Source organism: Taudactylus pleione, unplaced genomic scaffold, assembly GCF_031769625.1.
Source record: "Taudactylus pleione unplaced genomic scaffold, aTauple2 ptg000005l, whole genome shotgun sequence".
NCBI classification, from domain to species: domain Eukaryota; kingdom Metazoa; phylum Chordata; class Amphibia; order Anura; family Myobatrachidae; genus Taudactylus; species Taudactylus pleione.
The window spans coordinates 20,793,025-20,813,163 of NW_028284408.1; the positions used below are offsets into that span (position 1 = coordinate 20,793,025).

Below are 20,139 nucleotides of genomic sequence, written 5' to 3' on the forward strand. Positions count from 1 at the left end.
CCGCTCCGCTCCCCAAAAGCAGCAGCCTGTCATTCAGGCTACGGCTGTGAGGCTCTGCGAGCGAACTTGCAGATGGAGGGCTGCACATGCGCAGTACGCCTCCTGCGCATGGGCAGGCCTCCCACCATCGGAGATGTGTGCTAACCATCGGTGTGAATCAGGCCCCAAGTACAAGGCAGGAATTATCCAGTCCCATGCCGAACTACTTATTGTAAAGATATACAATCATCTTTGTAAAAATCTATCCTACAACTGCCCTTTCTTTTCTGTTTTTACCTTGGAAATCCCGGGTGAGGATCAATTTGGAAGAAAACAGTTACTGCAATAGGTTTAGTCTACATCACAGAGATTCAACTATAGCCTCCTCCAAATGTTTAAAGCCACATTGGGGCAGATTCCATTAGCCAAGGGTTGTCCCATGCCGCCTCTGCTCCCTTTTAAAGTGCTGGAAACTATTTAATTAGGAGCTCGTGATCAACTCCTGATTAGCCCCAAATCAGCACTTTACACAGATTTTTTTTCTTGGACCTCGAGGTTGCGAGCAGAAATCCACGTTAAGTACTGTCTCAGGTTAGTTGGGGGCCACTACTTAAATAGCTGTGGGCACTTTACCTGGGAGAATAAGCAGAGTGGTACAACCGCCGACTAATTGAATCTCTCCCATAGTAATTTGTTCATTAGTGTTACTGTTTGTTGTGTAACTGTAATTCGATGTTTGTTACCACGCAGGGACTGCACAGACTCCAATAGAGCTTCAATACTTAAGTGTTCTTGGATCACATTTATTTTAGCCAAAGGTAAGAATCTCTATTGCATAGCAAAGGGCGGGTGCAAAACCTTATTAATATGAATTTGAATGTATACCTATTAAACGTCTGTTTTTTTAAATTCAGGATAAACCACAGACTGCCCAAGTTCAGAATAGTTTCCCTTTTTCGTTTTCTAATTGACACTTATATATGCTAGAAAAGTGTAATTAAGACTCTGAATCCTACATCACCGTGACATTTTTCTCATCATTGTCTAAATAATCCTCCGTTTAATACACCTTTTGTAGAGTTTTCAAAAATGTGGAGAATACCGTTGCTATTATGTCCTTTAATTTTATGACTGCTAACAGCAAGTGGGATTTGCCCTCTACAATCCGCTCACAACTGCAAAGGACTAGTCCTATTCACTCTGCAGTAGAGTAGTTAAAAAAACAAAACAAACAAAAACAAACACCCCACTATTTCCTGTCCTCCGTAATAAGCGCGTTTTTTCATTCATTAAATTTTGGGAAACTGGGCCATGGTGAGTTAGAGCCTCCATAAGAACTTTATAGGGCAGTGATTTTCAACCTTTTTCAACTTGCGGCACACCGAACAACATTTTAAAATTGCTAAGGCACACTATCAGTCCCTCACTGATGGTGTGCCTTAGCAATGAGCAGTCCCTCACTGATGGTGTGCCTTCGCAATGAGCAGTCCCTCACTGATGGTGTGCCTTAGCAATGCGCAGTCCCTCACTGATGGGGTGTGCCTTAGCAATGCGCAGTCCCTCACTGATGGGGTGTGCCTTAGCAATGCGCAGTCCCTCACTGATGGGGTGTGCCTTAGCAATGCGCAGTCCCTCACTGATGGGGTGTGCCTTAGCAATGAGCAGTCCCTCACTGATGGGGTGTGCCTTAGCAATGAGCAGTCCCTCACTGATGGGGTGTGCCTTAGCAATGAGCAGTCCCTCACTGATGGGGTGTGCCTTAGCAATGAGCAGTCCCTCACTGATGGGGTGTGCCTTAGCAATGAGCAGTCTCTCACTGATGGGGTGTGCCTTAGCAATGAGCAGTCCCTCACTGATGGGGTGTGCCTTAGCAATGAGCAGTCCCTCACTGATGGGGTGTGCCTTAGCAATGAGCAGTCCCTCACTGATGGGGTGTGCCTTAGCAATGAGCAGTCCCTCACTGATGGGGTGTGCCTTAGCAATGAGCAGTCCCTCACTGATGGGGTGTGCCTTAGCAATGAGCAGTCCCTCACTGATGGGGTGTGCCTTAGCAATGAGCAGTCCCTCACTGATGGGGTGTGCCTTAGCAATGAGCAGTCCCTCACTGATGGGGTGTGCCTTAGCAATGAGCAGTCCCTCACTGATGGGGTGTGCCTTAGCAATGAGCAGTCCCTCACTGATGGGGTGTGCCTTAGCAATGAGCAGTCCCTCACTGATGGGGTGTGCCTTAGCAATGAGCAGTCCCTCACTGATGGGGTGTGCCTTAGCAATGAGCAGTCCCTCACTGATGGGGTGTGCCTTAGCAATGAGCAGTCCCTCACTGATTGGGTGTGCCTTAGCAATGAGCAGTCCCTCACTGATGGGGTGTGCCTTAGCAATGAGCAGTCCCTCACTGATGGGGTGTGCCTTAGCAATGAGCAGTCCCTCACTGATGGGGTGTGCCTTAGCAATGAGCAGTCCCTCACTGATGGGGTGTGCCTTAGCAATGAGCAGTCCCTCACTGATGGGGTGTGCCTTAGCAATGAGCAGTCTCTCACTGATGGGGTGTGCCTTAGCAATGAGCAGTCCCTCACTGATGGGGTGTGCCTTAGCAATGAGCAGTCCCTCACTGATGGGGTGTGCCTTAGCAATGAGCAGTCCCTCACTGATGGTGTGCCTTAGCAATGAGCAGTCCATCACTGATGCTGTGCCTTAGCAATGAGCAGTCCCTCATGGGAAAAAGAACAGACATTGGCCCCCACCGAACAAAAACAAATTCACACATTGGGCCCCAGAGAATTTTTTTTTTTTTTTTTTTTTAAACAAAATGATCACACAGAAAGAAAACACACACATTGGCCCACACAGAAAAATAAAATAACCAACTGAGAAGGCTCACTGCTGTCCCTGTCCTGTCCCTCATTGGCTGGGATTGTCCACTCACACTCATTAACTGAGCACACAATGCTGAGCTGGGAGCAGTGTGCAGGCAGGTGTTTCCACAGGTCATGGCCCGGGCGCACCTTAGCCTCCCTGAAGAGCCCAGCACTGCCTGGGCCAGCAGTACAAGTAAAGTCAGCTCTAACTGCACTGACCTCGCGGCACACTTAATAACCACTCGCGGCACACTAGTGTGCCACAACACTGGTTAAAAAACGCTCTTATAGGGTATTCATGAAATCTTGAAGAGATAAAATTGGTTGGTACTTTCTCTTTCCCAATCAGCTCCTGTCATTTTTCAAACAACATTTGTACATTGACAGGAGCAGATTAATCTCTCTCCAAGCTTTCATGAATATCCCCTTTGTCACTTTTTAAATAAGTTTAAGCTCCTCTCCTCTATATCCCCATCCTACAAGGAACTTTTTTTTTTCTCTTTTAATAGTGCCCACATGGTAGGGTACTTGTTTTAGATGCTGTCTATGAAGCTCTTATTTTTATTCCATGGTTTTCTTATTGCTGTTGCAGTGGTCACTCAGACAGCCTCACAGCTTAGATACTGTACAGATTGAGTCTTAGCGTTCCCACTAGGCTGTTTTAGCGGGGCGCGGCGCCCTGCCCTCCTTCTGGAGGGCAAAAAGCACCCTACCCTCCAGGAGGAGGGCAAAAAGCGCCCTGCCCTAACAGCCTGCGGGAGCCGTTCTCACCCGCAGGACGCAGTGTCCCACGGGTGGACAAACATGCGGTGACCCGGTCACCGCCGGAGAATAGACGCCGGGCGCATGCGCCCAGCGTCTATTCTCCCTTTCTGCAGCGCTTGGGGGCTGCCCGGCATGTCCGTAAGCGCCGGGCACGCCCCCAAGTATGACGAAAAGGGGACGCGTCTTATAGACACGCCCCCTTTTCATAACCACGCCCCCTTTTCACGCGCACGCTCAAGATTGCCCTCTCTAGCTCCGGCGCCCTGCCTGCCGCCGGAGCTAGAGGGAACACGAGTCTCCCATATCCAAATATTCCGAAATAACGATTTTTTTTTTTAGCATGACTGAGTTAGTGAAACCTTTTGCTTTTTGATGGATCAATGTACACAAACTTTATTTAAGGCACAACATTATTAAAAATAGTCTAAAATTACATTCAGGCTTTGTGTATAAGGTGTATATGAAACATAAATGAATGTCATGTATGTACACAAACTTTGTATGAGCCACAAAATTATTGAAAATCTAGTATAAAATTACCTGCAGGTTGTGTGAATAGGGGTATATAATACATAAATGCATTCTGTGTTTAGATTTGGTTCCCATTCCCAGGATCTCATTATGGTATGCAAATATTCCAAAATACACAATATTCTGATATCTAAAATATCCCTGGTCCCAAGCATTTTTGGATATGGGAGACTCAACCTGTACTTCACTCTGGTCCAGTATCTCCTAGTTGGATGAATTAGAAAATTTTTAGTTTTTTCATATGTTAAATCCTTTTGCTTAAATCCATTGGGTTACCGTGTCTATCTCTACTTACATGATTCTGTTCAGGGGCAATGGTTGTTTCTTTAGTTTTGTTCTCTCTTGGTCTGTCTTTTGGGACTTAATTAGTTGATATGGTCAACTTCTCACTTCTCCACTTGCCCACTTCTCCATTTTTTTTTTTTTTTTTTTTTTAAAGATGGTGTGATACATCTCACCCTTAGAGTGCCAAGGGTTCATTGACACCCCCCTCCCTCCAATGGATTCATAAAAAAGGATATACAATACAGAAATGCACCTTAATTTCAGAAAAGTGTCAAACAATGTGCATGGCCCCTAGGTAATAAACTTTTAAAATACTCCTTTATATCCCTAACTCAGAAAAACATGTTGGCACTCTTGCTTGGAAGGGGAAAGATTCCCGTGTCTATCAATGTAGATGGGAGGGGACACTGAAAGAGCTCTGTGCTCTTAAGTATACATTGTCACCCAAATTGTAAAGAGAACAGTTCCCATTTTTCAAATAAGGGTACTCCAGTATAGCTATTGTTTACTGAAGCCATTTAATCAGCAGGTAATATATTACAGTGAAGTTGGGAAAAATGGGAACGGGGGAACGGACCTAACAGATATATCTGCAGATCTTGGTTGTTCAAACACACTGAACAACGATCATCTGGCCGCAGGTCCCGCTGGCTGGGGGTTGCCCTGTGACCCCTTCCCCGCAGCTTCCGTTGCGAGTGTATGAACGCTTGGCTGACCGCCCTTACACACCGCACGGTGGACAGAGATATCTGCAGATACAGTATATCTACCATCGGCTGTGCAGCACAGCCGATACGATATGTCTGTGAACGACGTTGTTTAGACATATCGCTGGTACACACTGGCAGACTGGCCCAAGATATATTGGCCGATTATTTGGTCAGCCAATAGATCTGTGTGTACCCAGCATTACACCTCCAACACCTTTACCTCGCCCAGACTGGAAGAAATAATTGACCCAATAAGTGCCCCAGTAGCTAAAGTCAGTGACGGCTAGTTGTTTAAAACTAGTGACCCACCAAAAAGGATGGTGGAGCATGGTGACACTATCTGTCCACTCAAACTTTATTTTGTGTTGCCGTCTATGCAGGTCTGTTTGTCTCAGTCACGAACTGATGCATTCATGACACAGACAGCTTGATGTTGATGTCACAAGAGAGACAAATCGCGCTTAGTGCAGCTCTTAGACACGTTTTTTGATGCGAGTTGTCTATCACTGCCACAATTATTGCACAATGTCATTTCACTGCAGGTTGCCTTTCACAGACTAGAATTACATTCTAAAAAAGAGATACAGCTAGAAGATTGCTATTGGGATTCACAGAAATACATTTCTGGGTGTCAGAATAGTAATATAAAAAAACAATTTTGGGTAACGAATAGCTTTTAAATGTGTTTAACACCTCAAATAGATTAACAGGATTAGAAACATTATGCGTCCTATTATAAACATGTTTCAAAAGATGAGTAGCCTAATGTACATTTTAGTACACATCACTTTGTGTACATGGCTGTGTTGTAAATGGTTGTGACTTCTCGCTGTCTTTATAATTAGAGATTTGCCCAGATTAGTGGGCACACTAGCAATGTCTCTGCATATTTCTTTTCTGTATTTGTAACTATTCACAAGTGATTTCTTTATTTTCAGGAAGCATATTACAAATGGATGATGATCTAGTAATCTCCTTCCAGTTGTTGCTGTGTGTTCTGGAATATTTTATCAAGCGATCACCCTCAGACATTCTTAAAGAGCCATACAGTATGTTCTCATTGAGATGTTACAATGCAATCCACTATTGGCAAGCCATTTTTTATGCAGTGTCAATTCACATTTGCTGCAAGATGTATAATTTAGTAATTAATTGTTCTGTTTCACGCAGTACACCATAGTTGTAGTCCTTATGATGCATGCCGGGAAGCAGGGGGTGGGCTCCACAAAGCCACGCCCCTTAATTGTGCAACTCTTGGGGGCGTGACTGCATGCTCAGCAAAGCCACACATTTGGCTTAGCCAGCGTTGCAGCAGCTGCTGGGGGCAGCCCACAGCCTCTCCCCTGCCTTTCTCTGCGTTGTGGCTGCTCACTGACACCATCTGACGGGGTGACACCAAAATAGCAGAGCATCTCTATTTTGGTGTCACCCTCTTGGAAGGAGTCACCAAGTGCGGCCCGCACCCCACTAGTGACACCAGTGAATTGGTGTCAGTGCTTATCCACATAAATACAGATGTTAAGCGATTAAATGAGTTGCCTGCATCTTGGTTTGTTTCGCCACCATAAGGCTACTCTGTGAGACGGATTGGTGTGTGAGGAGTGGTCCTAGCTCCCTGACTTAAAGAACTGATGGTTGGAAAATGTATACTTAGTGACCTGTAGAAATCTGCCTTTAGTGTGACAGTGTAATTGTATACCCTACTCAAACCTATACTGTTGCATAGGAGCAATGCTATGTAGGACTCCTAGTGGGCAATTCAATTGTTTTGGGCGCTGCAATAAGTAACTGGTTCTCCATCGAACTGAGCAACAATTTAATTGCTCTGTTAGGCGCCTGACACAGCCACCGATGTTGACAATTGAATTGCCCCCTTAGAAATCTAAAATGTGCCCATGCAAAAAAAAAATTACAGGTCTAGTTGCCCCACCCTTTTTTTGTGGGGTTTGACAACTACCTGGTTGTCTCTTTATATCCAGAGATAAAAATTACCGCTCTCTTGTAAGATGTTTAGACCTATATATGGGTTAGTGTGATGAAACGGGCGCCCCCACACATGCAGGTGTGATAAGTATGAAACCAGAGTAAAGATGAGGCAGGTAAAGTGGTGGCACAAACACAGTTGTTGGAAATAAAGGCCACAAAAAGAACAGTTGTGTCCAGCTCCTGTCCTTACTCAATATAACTAACACAATAGAAATCATGCATTATTAAATATTTTATTCAAAACATTTAATCTAGCAATTCAATGTTGAGCATCCTTTTTTTTTTCTTTTACTATTACCCATAATCCTGTCACGACCAGGGTTTCTCGCCATGGTGGTCGATTGGTATTACCTGTGAGGTCACTGTGGCTGGGGGCATCTGGCGGTGGTGCTGGTGTGTGGAGAGGGGCATTGGCTGTGCGTGGCTCTGTGCGGGCATGCTGTCACGTTGGGCAGATGAGGCCTGGCAGTGCTTCCGTTCCGTTTGGCATGGGCGCCGCCATCTTGCCTCCGGCCATGTGATTTGCTCATCCAATCCTGGTTTGTCACATGCTCTCTCTGGCCAGTCACGGCACAGCACTTGGTATTTAGGGAGGTTCAGAGCCTGACTTCATTGCCAGTGCAACGTGTTTCTCAGCATAGCTGAGAGACCGTTCCCTGTGCTCAGCACCTGTTACCTGTGAAATGCTACCTACCTGCCTGCTTGTCTGCTCCAGCCCCGTTGGACTACCCTGCAACCTTCATTACCTTCACCCTTGCCTGAGTACCTGAGTCCTGCTGTTCACCCTGCACCTTGCCTCCACTGACACTCTGCTATGAATATTTCTTCCTCAGTCTGCATTCTCCATTTATCAGTCACCACCTGGACAGTTCCCTTGTCTGCTGCTACCTGGACATTTTCTATTTAACCAGTCACTACCTGGACATTTTCCATTGTCTGTCACTAACTGGACTTTCTCCTATTTGTCTCACTACAGCTCCCAAGTGCACTTTAGTGCTATACCCGGACTTTGTTTTACCACATTCATGTCTGTTAAGCCACTCATTAAAAACTCCACATTTACTTTTACACCTGCTTCAGTGTCTGCTCCTATTACCACCCCGGGTCCACAACAAGACCAGGACCTCACAAATCCTCTCTGATTCAGATGTTTATGTGGCACCACAAAATGTACGCAGCGCTGCACTAAGTAAATATACAAAACATTTCACATTAACAGGGAATTTAGGACCTCTTTCAGAGCCGGTCGCACAGAGCGTGCGGTCGGTCTGAATGAGGGGAGGACGTCTTGAATTTTCAAGACGTCCTCCTTTGCGGTGGTAAGGCTGTGGGTTAACACCCACAGCCTTACGACCGCCTAAGGTGATGGTCGTGATGGTCAAGACCATCGGGGCTTACGACGAGACCCTAGGGTAGGGTCTCCCTTGTCGTAAGCCCCGGAGAGCTTTCGGCTCTGTCTGAGCCGGAAGCTCTCCACTGACATCACTAGTGATGTCAGTGGGGCCGCCCCCAAACGGTAGGCGTTCCCATGGGCCCGGCCCGCCTTCCAAACGGGACGAGCTGTCAATCAACATTGACAGCTCGCCCCCTTTGGATCGAGACCCGCTACGACCGGCGCTGTCGGTCGTAGCGGTTCTCACGACGTCGTGCGCATGCTCTGTGGGGGGCCATCGACCCAGTCCGAGCACATCGGCGCTAACGACCGGCCCTTAGTCCTTAGTACAGTAAACAGTAGAATGCCATACTATAAGTGCTTAACAGCATTAATATCACCCAAGATTAGGTAGTATAGATAGCTGGGGCATGGGCTGGGCAACTCACTAAAGTAAACAGGAGTCTCTGGTGTGAATCAGTTCTGAAAAGCCGTGTTTTGACTGGACGGACAACATTGGGCATTATTTGTATGACCTGAATTTTTAAGCACGCATAGCAATATAAATGTATTATGTGCATACAAAATGAATAGTCATTTCTGCAACACTAGAAATATGAGATTTGGTTAACTTTTCAATTCTCTAACACTCTATTGCTGGCTACAAACTGGCCAACATATCGACCATTATATATTGAATGGCTGATATATGGTGTGCCCGTCGGCCAGTGTGTACAGGCGATATGACTGCAGATATATCTGTCGGGTATGTACCCACCTTAAGTCTCCCATTGAATACATCCATTTTCCCAGTATCTATCTTACTCCTAGATTCAGTTTCACTCCAACTACTGTACTTAGTGTTTCCAATTACTAGATCATCATACAGGTTTCTCTTTGTTCATTCTCTGCATCCGATTCTTACGTATATTACTTCAACTACACTTGTCTCTCTGCATCTCTCTATGAAACCTTTCTGTCACTTTCAACTTCCCAATCAATTTCTTCCTCGCTTCATAGGGGACACAGGGATTACACTGGGGTATAGGCTCTGCATAAGAGAGGGGATTTGCTTAAGCAGCCTCAATTTTATTTCTTTTATTTTTTGTTTGAGTTGGCAGCGCTGGGCGTCCTTCGTCTCTGCGGACATGACCTTTGGGCGGAGAGTTCTCAATGCAGCTCAGGAGTGTCTTCTCCCTAAAGGGGAATTGCTTTGGGACATCCTAGCTTAAACTCTGTGTCCCCTATAGAGTGAGGAAGTAAATGAGATTTATGTTCTTACCTAGTTAAATCCTTTTCTTCAAAATCCATAGGGGACACTGATGCACCTGGCTAGCGGGGGGTTTGCTCTGTTTCTGGTTCATTTGTCCATTTCTTTGGTGTTTGAATCTGTGTGTGCGCCAGTCTTCATTCTCCTTATCGCTGCTCCCTTGCGCATGCTAATGCTGGGTACACACTGGCCGATATTTCGTGGGTGCGTCGGTAAGTGTGTAGCAGGGATAAGTCTGAACAACGTAATTCAGACATATTGCGTCGGCTGTGCAGCACAGCTGATGACAGATATATCTGCTCATTGTGCTGTCAGCCGACCACCTGTACATTTGCTGAAGAGGCCGCAGGGGGGGGCTACTCGATGCGACCCCACCCGCCAGCGGGATCTGCGGCCAGGTGATGATGGTTCAGTGTGTATGAACAACCATCATCTGTCGATCTGTTGTGTGTACCAACCTTAACTGGCCTGGCTGGGGCAGAGCATAGAGGAGAAGGAGCCTGTGCAGCCAGGATGTCAAGACTTTAACTATTCGTTGCAAAGTCTCTTCTGCACAGCCTATACCCCAGTGTAATCCCTGTGTCCTCTATGGACCTCAAAGAAAAGTATTTAACCAGGTAAGAACATAAATATCCTTTTCTCATGCCTTACACATAATTTGAACTTAGATCTAATTTCCACTCTAAATGGTACATTGGTTCCCAAATGTGTACTGGGCATAGCTTCACAGACTTTTGTGATCACAGTTCACATGTACTTAGCTGCTGTTTTCTACTGAAATATCAGAGTCAGTTCTGCATTGATTATTGGAGTGCCCACAGAACTACTCCATTGGTCAGTCTAATTACTGCTGTAGCTATACTATACTGCTACTTTGTACATACTGCTCAGTGAGACTGTGAAATAGAGGAGCGTCCAGCCGCCGCCTCTATATGAAAATGGTCCTTTTCATTCCTCTTCCTTTATTGTATTGGCTACTTATGCTTCTGTTATGTTTCTGTGCAGGGGATTATATGCTTAAATAGTTTTAAATGTTTCTTCGATTAGTTCCAGGGGAAGTAAAAACAGTTTTTCAGTATGTTAACTGTCTACATTTGTGATAACTAAGCAATTCTGGTTCTGTGGATTTCAATAGAAAGCTCATTATTCTACTTAAAGGGAAGGGGACAGTTCCAAGCATGTTTATTGTGGTTGAAGTATAAAATAATCACTTACTTTGCACACCTCAAAAGATTTTCAGGATTTTTTTTTTCTTTTATGTAAACTTTATTAAACGACAAGGAAAGACCAAGCATCACAATTTGTGGTCTAAAACAGCCAGGATGATGATCTCCATTGTCATAGAAGAGTCGAGTCTACAAAACCAATCTGCAAGTTGAGGGATGAGATGGGGGACTTCCATTGAACAGAAATTCGAGCCGTGGCAGCATTATTATATGAAGTCTCTACTGAGATATTCCAAGTGGAGATCGGATAACTGTTGATGATATTAAGGATCCACAACCGGGATCTACTGGTACCTCTTTCTCTACAATTTCCTTGGCTACTAGGATGTTCTGCTGCCAGAACAGTTGAAATGTCAGACAATCCCACCAAATATGCCGGGTGTACACAGGAGAGTGCCCACAGCCCCAGCAGACCTCGGAAACGCCAGGAAACCATTTCCTAAGAGCACTAGGGCACCTGCACCAATGACTTTAAACTTGAGTGAATGTAGAAAATCCTTTCCCGCTGAGACGGTTCGAGAGATTTGTGCAGGTCCTGCTCCCAGGCTTATGTGAATTTGGCAGGGGGGGTAAGACCATAGGTCTTCTATAATGAGCCTACAACGAAGTGCCAAAAGTCATGGGATAAATGCCTAGTATCGTGTAGGTCCATGAAGGGGCTGCAAATGGTTATCAACCAATGCAGTGTAGCAGTTAATGGTCAATGACGTGTTCAGACAGACCACAACTGATGCAGGTCTGACCATTTCCAAGATGTCACCTACCATTACCTTAACATACTGCTATCCCATGACATTTGGCACCTCTGTGTATAAATCAAAGAAACTGTGGGAGTGATACTGCTGGGTGACACAAAACGATGCAAACTGGGTCAGGCCCCTACCTAGAGAGTTAATGCAATTGATTTTTCTAAAGTAATTTTACAACCAGTTATAAACCCAAAGTTCTCTGGGCGAGACAGTGCCTCTTGTAGGAGCAGAAATGGGTGGAGATACGTACTACTGACCAACTGGCAGATACGTAATGTTCTTGATAAAGACAACTTGCATAGGACCTGTGGCTAAAGCCCTGGGGGGGAATTCTATGGTGTGTGTGTGTGTGTGTCAATGGGGAGAAGAGATACTACAAAATCGTCTTGAAGGTGGTTGTGGGTTGGGTGAATCTCTGAAGCATTGGGTCCAAGCAAGGACATCTGTTGGGCAAGGAAGGGAACAGATACACTCCTTTTTCCTTTTTTTTTTTTTTTAATGATACTAGTGCATCCATTCCAGGCCCCAGGTTAAAAGGACCAATTCATAGTATACAAAGTAGTTGGGTAGTTGCAGTCCACTGAAGTGTTTACAACTATATAATATGTCATACTTGAACCAGAGTTACATCCCGTGCAGTTCAACTGTGCAAATTCAAGCTGTGCACTGTGGTGGTACTGGGCATTAATAATCTGCCTGCAAGTGCCCTTTGTGAATGTCTATTCACCATCCATTTTAGTTTTAAAAGCACTTGCTCAATAAAGGTACATTAATATTACAGTAAGCTTTTTAGTATTTTTCATATAATTAGGAGTAAGTCATGACTTGACCATACTGAATAGAACTTTTTACATATATATAGTTAATATGTGTAACTATTCTGCTGTCACTTGAACACAGAGAGCACAGTGAATGGATTATCCATCAACGGAGCAACCCGTGCGTCCCGCCGTGGTCAGAACAGGAATACACGCTCGTCGCAGCTGTCTGACCCCAGAGTCATAGAGGCTCTTTGTAAGGAGAACGAATGTCCTGTTGATGAGGTAAAAAGTTCCCTGTTTTCAGTTTACTTTTGGCTGAGGAAGTATAAACAGTTCTTTCCTCAAATATAAATGGGTAGATGGAGGTATTTGCTCTGCAAAGTATTAAAGCATTACACATGTGGAACATTGACCATTGCTACGCCACCTGTTCGTCTACCTGGAAATTACACATTTCTTAGAGCAGTACAATTTTGTGATTACTGCTGACTTAAATCTAAGACCCTGTTAAGAAGTGTATTAACCATTTTAGGTTGATTAATCTATGTGAGACTTTCATTAACCATTTTGTTGTAAACCTTCTAATTTTACAGTTTAGGGGATTATACACGTAGAGCAGTGTTTATGTTTTTAATGTAGTAAATTAGTAACAATAATTTTCTCGGACGTTACTTCCCACTTTGGTTGTTCTCCATCTTCTATATGTTCAATACCTGTTTTTCGTTCATCGGAAGCTTGTAAACCAGCAAGTATGTGTTTTTTTTTTTTTAATCACTTTTTTATAGGAATCGCTTGTTTATGCAGGTACAGAGAATAACTCCCAGCATCCTCTTTGTACTCCTTGTTTCAGTTCACGAAAGTAAAGGTCTATACAGATCTGAAAAATGAGTAGGAAATAATAAACTGAGTTCTTGAGCAGTCTTGCTCCCAGAATGCTAGACAACCATATCTGAGTGATTACATTTGCTCAGGTGCAGTTTGGTTACATACATATATTTTGTTTATTTAAATGTCTTCCCATTTCTCCTGCGAGTCTGAACACCTAGAAGTCTAAAAGCAGATAGTCACGTACAATATAATGTACTGACAATTATTCTTTTTTTGCATATGTCACCCTCCTAGAATCTACATTTCTTACAGATGATTCTATAACTTCATCTTCAAATGACTCTATCTCTATTCCTTTTTAAAATTTTCTTTAATTTTGCATCTGTTTTTACTTATCGTCCTTTTCCTAGGTGAAAAATGTTTATTTGTCTAGTTTTGTTGACTTCCTGGATTCCACCGGTATTTCAACTATAGATGGACTCCCAAAGGTATGATTATAATGCAGAGAATACGTAATAAAATATATATATATTATTTGAAAGGGGACATGATAGTGGGTGCCCGATGGATGGAACATTCCATTTCTGTAGTTGTGTGGACATTTAACATTCCTTTATCTACGGTGTCACTTGTGTACCGGGAATACCAATCATGGAAGTCTTTACCACCCACTGTGGACAGCGGAGTGGCCGACCACGGGTTCTCAATGACCGTGACCAGCGGCGTTTGTGGCAGCAGACAAGCGACACTGGCTGAAATCGCATCCACATTCAGTGCAGGAGGTACCAGATGCATTTCTAGTAGGTCAGTGCAGCGTTCTTTAGCTTCAATGGGATATGGGAGCAGAAGGTCCTGATGAGTGCCCCTGTTAACACTACAACCGAACACAGTGCCTCACCTAGGCTTGTGTATATACACATGTACTAGCTGAAGTACCCGGCGTTTCCCGTGTTTAAATCTTCAAGTTATTAAGTTAGTCATCCCAGATCAATTGCCACCCCTCTGATGGCCCAGAACAGGCTCCTGGGTCAAAGTTATGCCCAGCGTACACCAGTGGTAGGTCCGACCGGGACCTCAACCCCCTAGTATGTCATCTGGGATCCAATTTTACCACTCTGAAGTTTTTCGTCCAAATCCATCCAGTGAAAGGCTCATTACATCCTGTCAATAACATGTAGCTTTTTTATTTACTTAAAAGTGGATGGTTGGTTTTTTTTTGTTGTTGTTGCAAAACTCCTCCCACTGTGATTAGCAGATTATCAGGCTCCCAATATTAGGGCACCTGCTGCTAAGCGTCTACCATACTATACTATAAACTGCATAATAGTATGTAGTTCAAGCCCTAGTTCAGAACATACTTACGTTTGCAGTATTTTATAACATGCAATTATTAGCTCCTAATGAAGGGGTTAGTCAGGTATGTAACAGATATATGCATTACAAACGGAATTGAGATTAATTTCCAGAATAAAAATGTATTTTATATAATCTTCTACCAGTAAGAAATGTGTATCATTTTACAGTTAAAATAATAACCACAATGGTACATGAGTTTTAAAGTATCTTACCATTTATTAACATTTTTGTTTTACATTTATTATACAGGGTGGTCCATAAGTGTGGAAACACCCTTATTAAAAGGAAATGAGTAAGGAAATATTAATCCAGTGTCTACACATTTGATATGGGAGTGGGGAGAAAATATTTTAGGGTATGTCACCAGTATGGCGGCCATCTTGGATGCAACTCCTAATTTTTTAATTGGGAAGGTATTCATCTGACACATCAAACAGATGCAGAATTTCATTACATAAAAACAAACAATGGTGTTCTTCGTTTTTATGTATTTTTATTCCCCCACTCCCATATCATATGTCTAGACTGGATCCAGTCAAGATGTCGTACCAAGCTACTTACCGGTCGCTGATGGTCTTCTGACCTCCGCCATCCTGTCTGCCGGTAAATCATACCGATCGTGTAGACACTGAATTAATATTTTTTTACTCATTTTCTTTGCTAAGGGTGTTTCCACACTTATGGACCACCCTCTATAATTCCAAAATGATAAGATAGTGTCATAGAAAAATGAATAATTTGGATGACACATACTGCAACAGTTACATGCATATTGTTGCACTCGGCTTATGCTTGCGTGTGAGCCCCCAGTTTATCTGTGTGGATGTCTGTCTACAATAAGTGCATTTTGGGTGCGGATACATAGTGTGGAAATGTAGTATATGTTGTATGTCCTCAGTACCTGTAATTGTATTAGTGATTGTGATGACCATGGCACATCGTTAACTATACCTATATTATTTTTGTTATAACATATAATTCTTTCACCTGAAGAAAGGTTTAAATCAGCCAAACATTGCGCTTTTACCTACTTTGCAACAAACATCGTTTCCATTTTGGACTAGCTATGTGTATGAATGGTTATGTTTGTCCATAAGATAAAGGTTTAACTCTTGAAAATGTTTCTAGCAGCCCTTAGACACTGCTTCCCTGCTTTCTGCTGGCATGCCTGGTTCAGATGTGTAATGTTGACTGTGTAATGATTTTACCACATAATGTTTATATTTTTTCAGATTGATGTGATCTCCCAGCAGTACGAAGAGCTTTATAAGAGAAACAAGGACATTGATGCAAGGCTTTTTTTGGAAAATGATAACACTCTAAAAGTCGATATTCAGGAGAGGTAAATTTTACCATCAGGCTATTTTTCACTTAGTGAAGATCTGCAACAATCCAGCTCTTGTTGAACATTCTGTGTTTTGTGGTCCTCAGAGAGACTGTGACAGCTTGCAAACATGACTGGAACCACTATTGCTGTTAATGAGTGGTGGTACCAAACTGTTAATTCAATTATATATATATATATATATATATATATATATACACTAGGAAGTGTAAACTTTACTGAATCTTATTAAAGCAAACTTAAGTCTGAAGTACAATATTTTGGTAACATTGAATAAGGTGTTTATAGTTAATAATTTTCAGAATTAGTGGATGTAGTCACATGTAGTTCGGTATAAGTCCTATTTACTCTACCGATGTGTTCACCTACAACTATCCTCAAATCGCGCTAAGTAGCCCGTTTAGTGTGCGCCACAGACTATTTTACTTGGCTGTGCCAAAACACTGGGTGTAGATCATTAGGTCTACAGTAAATTGGTAGACAATGACAGTTAGACAGGCAATAGGTCGACAGGGTCTAAAGGTCGACACACTAAAGGTTGACTGGTAAGAAGCTCGACAGGTACTGAAGGTCGACAGGGTCATTAGGTCGACACGCTACATTTTATATACGCAGAGGGCATCGGAGCACAGAAGTTCATTTCAGCAGAGTGCCAGTCTATTTGCCACACACACACACACACACACACTTTTGAAAATTTCTACTTCAGGGTCCATAGGGGGTCCACAGGGTTGACCTTGGGGTATAGGTTGGGAACCAAATCCGGGCACCACGCAGTTAAAGCTTTTAGCTCCCAGGATGCACTTGGGTCCACTCTCCCTATAACCCCGCCCCCCAGCCAGAGGCACCTCAGTTTAAGTTGGTGCCCGGCCGGAGTTGGGTCACCGTTACTGCAGGGGGGCTGCTTAGCAGCCCCTAAGCTTAAAAGCGTTTTATTTTATTATTTTTTACTACTCTTCAGAGCGGCAGCATCAGACTGTCCAATGGATGTCTGAGCTGCCGCTCCTACACCCCGCCGGCGCTGCGACGCCAGTACAGATCTGGGGATCGCAGCGGGACCCCAGAGTCTGTACTAGCCGGGCTCTGGAGGAATCCCTGGGCTGCTGCCGGATCGACGGGGACAGGTAAGTCGCGTGGTCACCGCTTGCGGTGATCCACGTGTGTATGCAGCCTTATGCCTCCGGTCTCTGGGGACAGACCGGAGGCGCTAGCGGTGGCGGCGGGCTCCCCCTCCATGGAGGCATACCCCGCGTGTCCACAGCCCACCAGGGATTATAGCGGCAGCGGGAGCCGGCATCCCGGGGGGTTAATTGCTAGCCAGGGGAGGAAGCCTTCCCTGTCTAGCGGCTCCTCCCCTCAGCTCAGCGCGCCTTTCAATAATATAGTCTGGCGTCGCTGAGCTGCTTCCTCCGCGGGCCACGCTTCTTCTGAGGTCTCCAGTGGTCATTTTCTCTCTGTGGTGCTGCAGAACTCTTAGGATGTCAGTGAGCCCAGTCCCCCTGCGTACCTGGCCATTTTGGGTGAGTGTACACAGCGCTATAGCCTTCCCAGACACTGAATCTGGGCAGTTGAATGTAGCGACATTGTGCAGTATATTATATGTCATGCTTATGTATGTATATATATTTTTCTGCATTGTATGTGACTTATGCTAGTGCTGACTGTCTGCTTTTTCTCTCACCTGTCAGTGTATATCTATCCCTTTTCTTTATCTGCCCTAATACAGGTGTACCTGGGGTGGTTCTGAGACCTCACATATATATATTTGTTAATATCTGTGAGGTTTGTCACATACTGTTGCGTGCTGCACGTTGCCATATTTTAGATGGAACTGTGAGTTGCATACGCTGATAATGGGTCCCTGCAGCTAATCTTAGCGTCAGTCAGGACCGGTATGGCGCTGCTTAATATTTCCGTCAAGATAGTCAGATATATCTGACCAGGAGATTGCACACGATACTGCACCCATTATTGCTATCCTGCAAGTCATAGCCTGCAGGAATTAGTGCGGAGGATTTTAACTCAGAAAGGTTTATGTATGCGGCACCATCTGGTGCGGGGCCCCTTGCACGACCCCCTTAAAGGGCGGTTTATTTCTCAGGATCCTCTCCTTTGAGGATCGCCGGGCGGGCCCCATTGTCGTCACTCGCTTGGAGTTACTTCACCATACTGCCCTTTTGAACTCGGGGTATCTCGCAATTTCTTGCAATTTACCCCTGTGCAACAGACTGTCGCTCCCCGCCGGGGTTTTTCACAGTACATGAATTACCTCCGATACCACATCGGTCTGTCATTCCCCTTGCAGGGATTACCACAACGGCCACCCAGGTGGATGTCGTTTTATACGAAATACTAATTGGCGTGATATACGCCCTGTGGTTACTGACCAGTGGCTCTGCCGTGAACTGGATGGTATATTCGGCTCTTTCCCTCTCATATGGGGGGAGCCGATTTCAAGTATTATATCCCTGCTTTGGGGCTGGTAGCCAGGTTCATTCTGGATATAGAGAATGTCGATCCTGCACCTGTATCATACATCTCCCGTTTTCTGCCCAAGGGTGGATCTCATAGCGGGAGTCTGGCTGTCGCCAGATACGAGGAGTCACAAAGGCCTCCTGTTTCCCATTCCCTGAGGGTCCTCACAAGTAATGGAAATCCCCTTCTGGGATGGATTTGTATGTTAATCATCGGGTTACAGGCATTAATACGCCTCCCATCCCGGCCTGGACATATTTTACGGATCCGTAGGTGGTAACTTTGCCTGAAATCAATGTACTCGTTTTCAGGGCCTGTTGCCCGTCCTACCATGGCCATCGCATGGTGATGCTTTTGTGACGTTTTTCCCCTCCAACACGTCTGAGGTTCAAATATCTTTTGCCGCTCACATAAAATATGCAGTGGTCATATGTGGGATTACCTCATGGGATGCCGGTCTTCTAACTTTCAGGGTTTCGGCGGCGTCTGTATCCGCCGCAGTACCCTATGGCTGCGTTATGGGAAAGCAGAGGTGCACACTCCTTCCATGGGGAAGTTCTTGTTTGGTCCTGACCTTGACAAGATCGTTGCATCATTGGCAGTATCACTAATGGGGAGATACCGTCTTTAGCTACTCCCACTACATTCGGACTAACTCTGTTAAGTCTTTTTGTCCTCAGGGTCAGCCTAAAGGCCTGTTTTTTCCTAGGCTGTCGGCCTCCATGGGGGCCACCATATCCAGTACCGAGCAGTCCTGGACTTCCGGACGACCCTGTTTCTACACCTGAGGATATACCCTCAGCCTGACGGGACAGGTCTACATCTGGGGAATTTCCAGAGTGAGGTTCTGATTCTCAACGGCCTCTCATTGCTCAGGCAGCCTCCTCACAGGCATTGTTACACGGGCCCTTCTTCAGACCTGATCAGGGCCTTACAATCCCAGAAAGCTATACAGTCTTTGTGGTAAGCAGAGCTATTTCGGCCAACCTCACTATCTCAGTGAGGGACTGGTTGTTCTACTTTCTTTCTGGGGCGGTGACCGACTGGTCCTCCTTTGCCTATACTCTGTCTCAAATCCCTGAATCAGATTCCAACGGTGCCTTGACTCAGGTGGAATCGTCCATGCTCCATCTTCCGATGTTTGGAACCTGGGGATTTTATGGTATATCCGAGTATTCATGATACGTACCTACGGGTACATACAGAGCCCTCTCATCAGCATGGGTTCAGGTTTGCTGTGCCACAGCAACACTTGTAAGTTTCGGCCTCTGCCTTTTGGGGCTGTCCTCAACTCCACCGGGGTTTACCAGCTTTATGGATTTTCTGACAGTTCACCTGTTCAGTGTATCCGAATGCTCCTTTCTCTGGACGGTCTCCTGCTTTTAGCAAGATCACCAAGGTACTTTACCGCCAGGTCAGGATAACCGTGGCTTCTTCTCGGCACAGATAATTAGTCAACGGAGAAAAAGTCCTCCCTGCATCCCTCACAGGGTTTTCTTCATCTGGGAGCACTGCTGGATTCTCAGAATCTGAGAATTTTTCTGGCGTAAGACAAGATCTCCACTTTTCAACTTGGAGTGTGCGGATATCTACGCAGTCGACATATGTCATTACTCTTTGTGATGCGCGGTCTACCAGAGTGTCTA

At 44.8% G+C, this 20,139-nt stretch overlaps 1 protein-coding gene across 1 annotated transcript in view; it reads left to right on the top strand.

The window, feature by feature from the left end:
- Positions 1 to 20,139, top strand: part of RB1 (RB transcriptional corepressor 1) — a 262,129-nt gene that overhangs the window by 50,871 nt on the left and 191,119 nt on the right. The window contains exons 6-10 of the mRNA XM_088444859.1: positions 730 to 797; positions 6,064 to 6,174; positions 12,629 to 12,771; positions 13,728 to 13,805; positions 15,906 to 16,015. Coding sequence (XP_088300985.1) covers positions 730 to 797; positions 6,064 to 6,174; positions 12,629 to 12,771; positions 13,728 to 13,805; positions 15,906 to 16,015 — 510 coding nt within the window. The remainder of the gene's footprint in view (positions 1 to 729; positions 798 to 6,063; positions 6,175 to 12,628; positions 12,772 to 13,727; positions 13,806 to 15,905; positions 16,016 to 20,139) is intronic.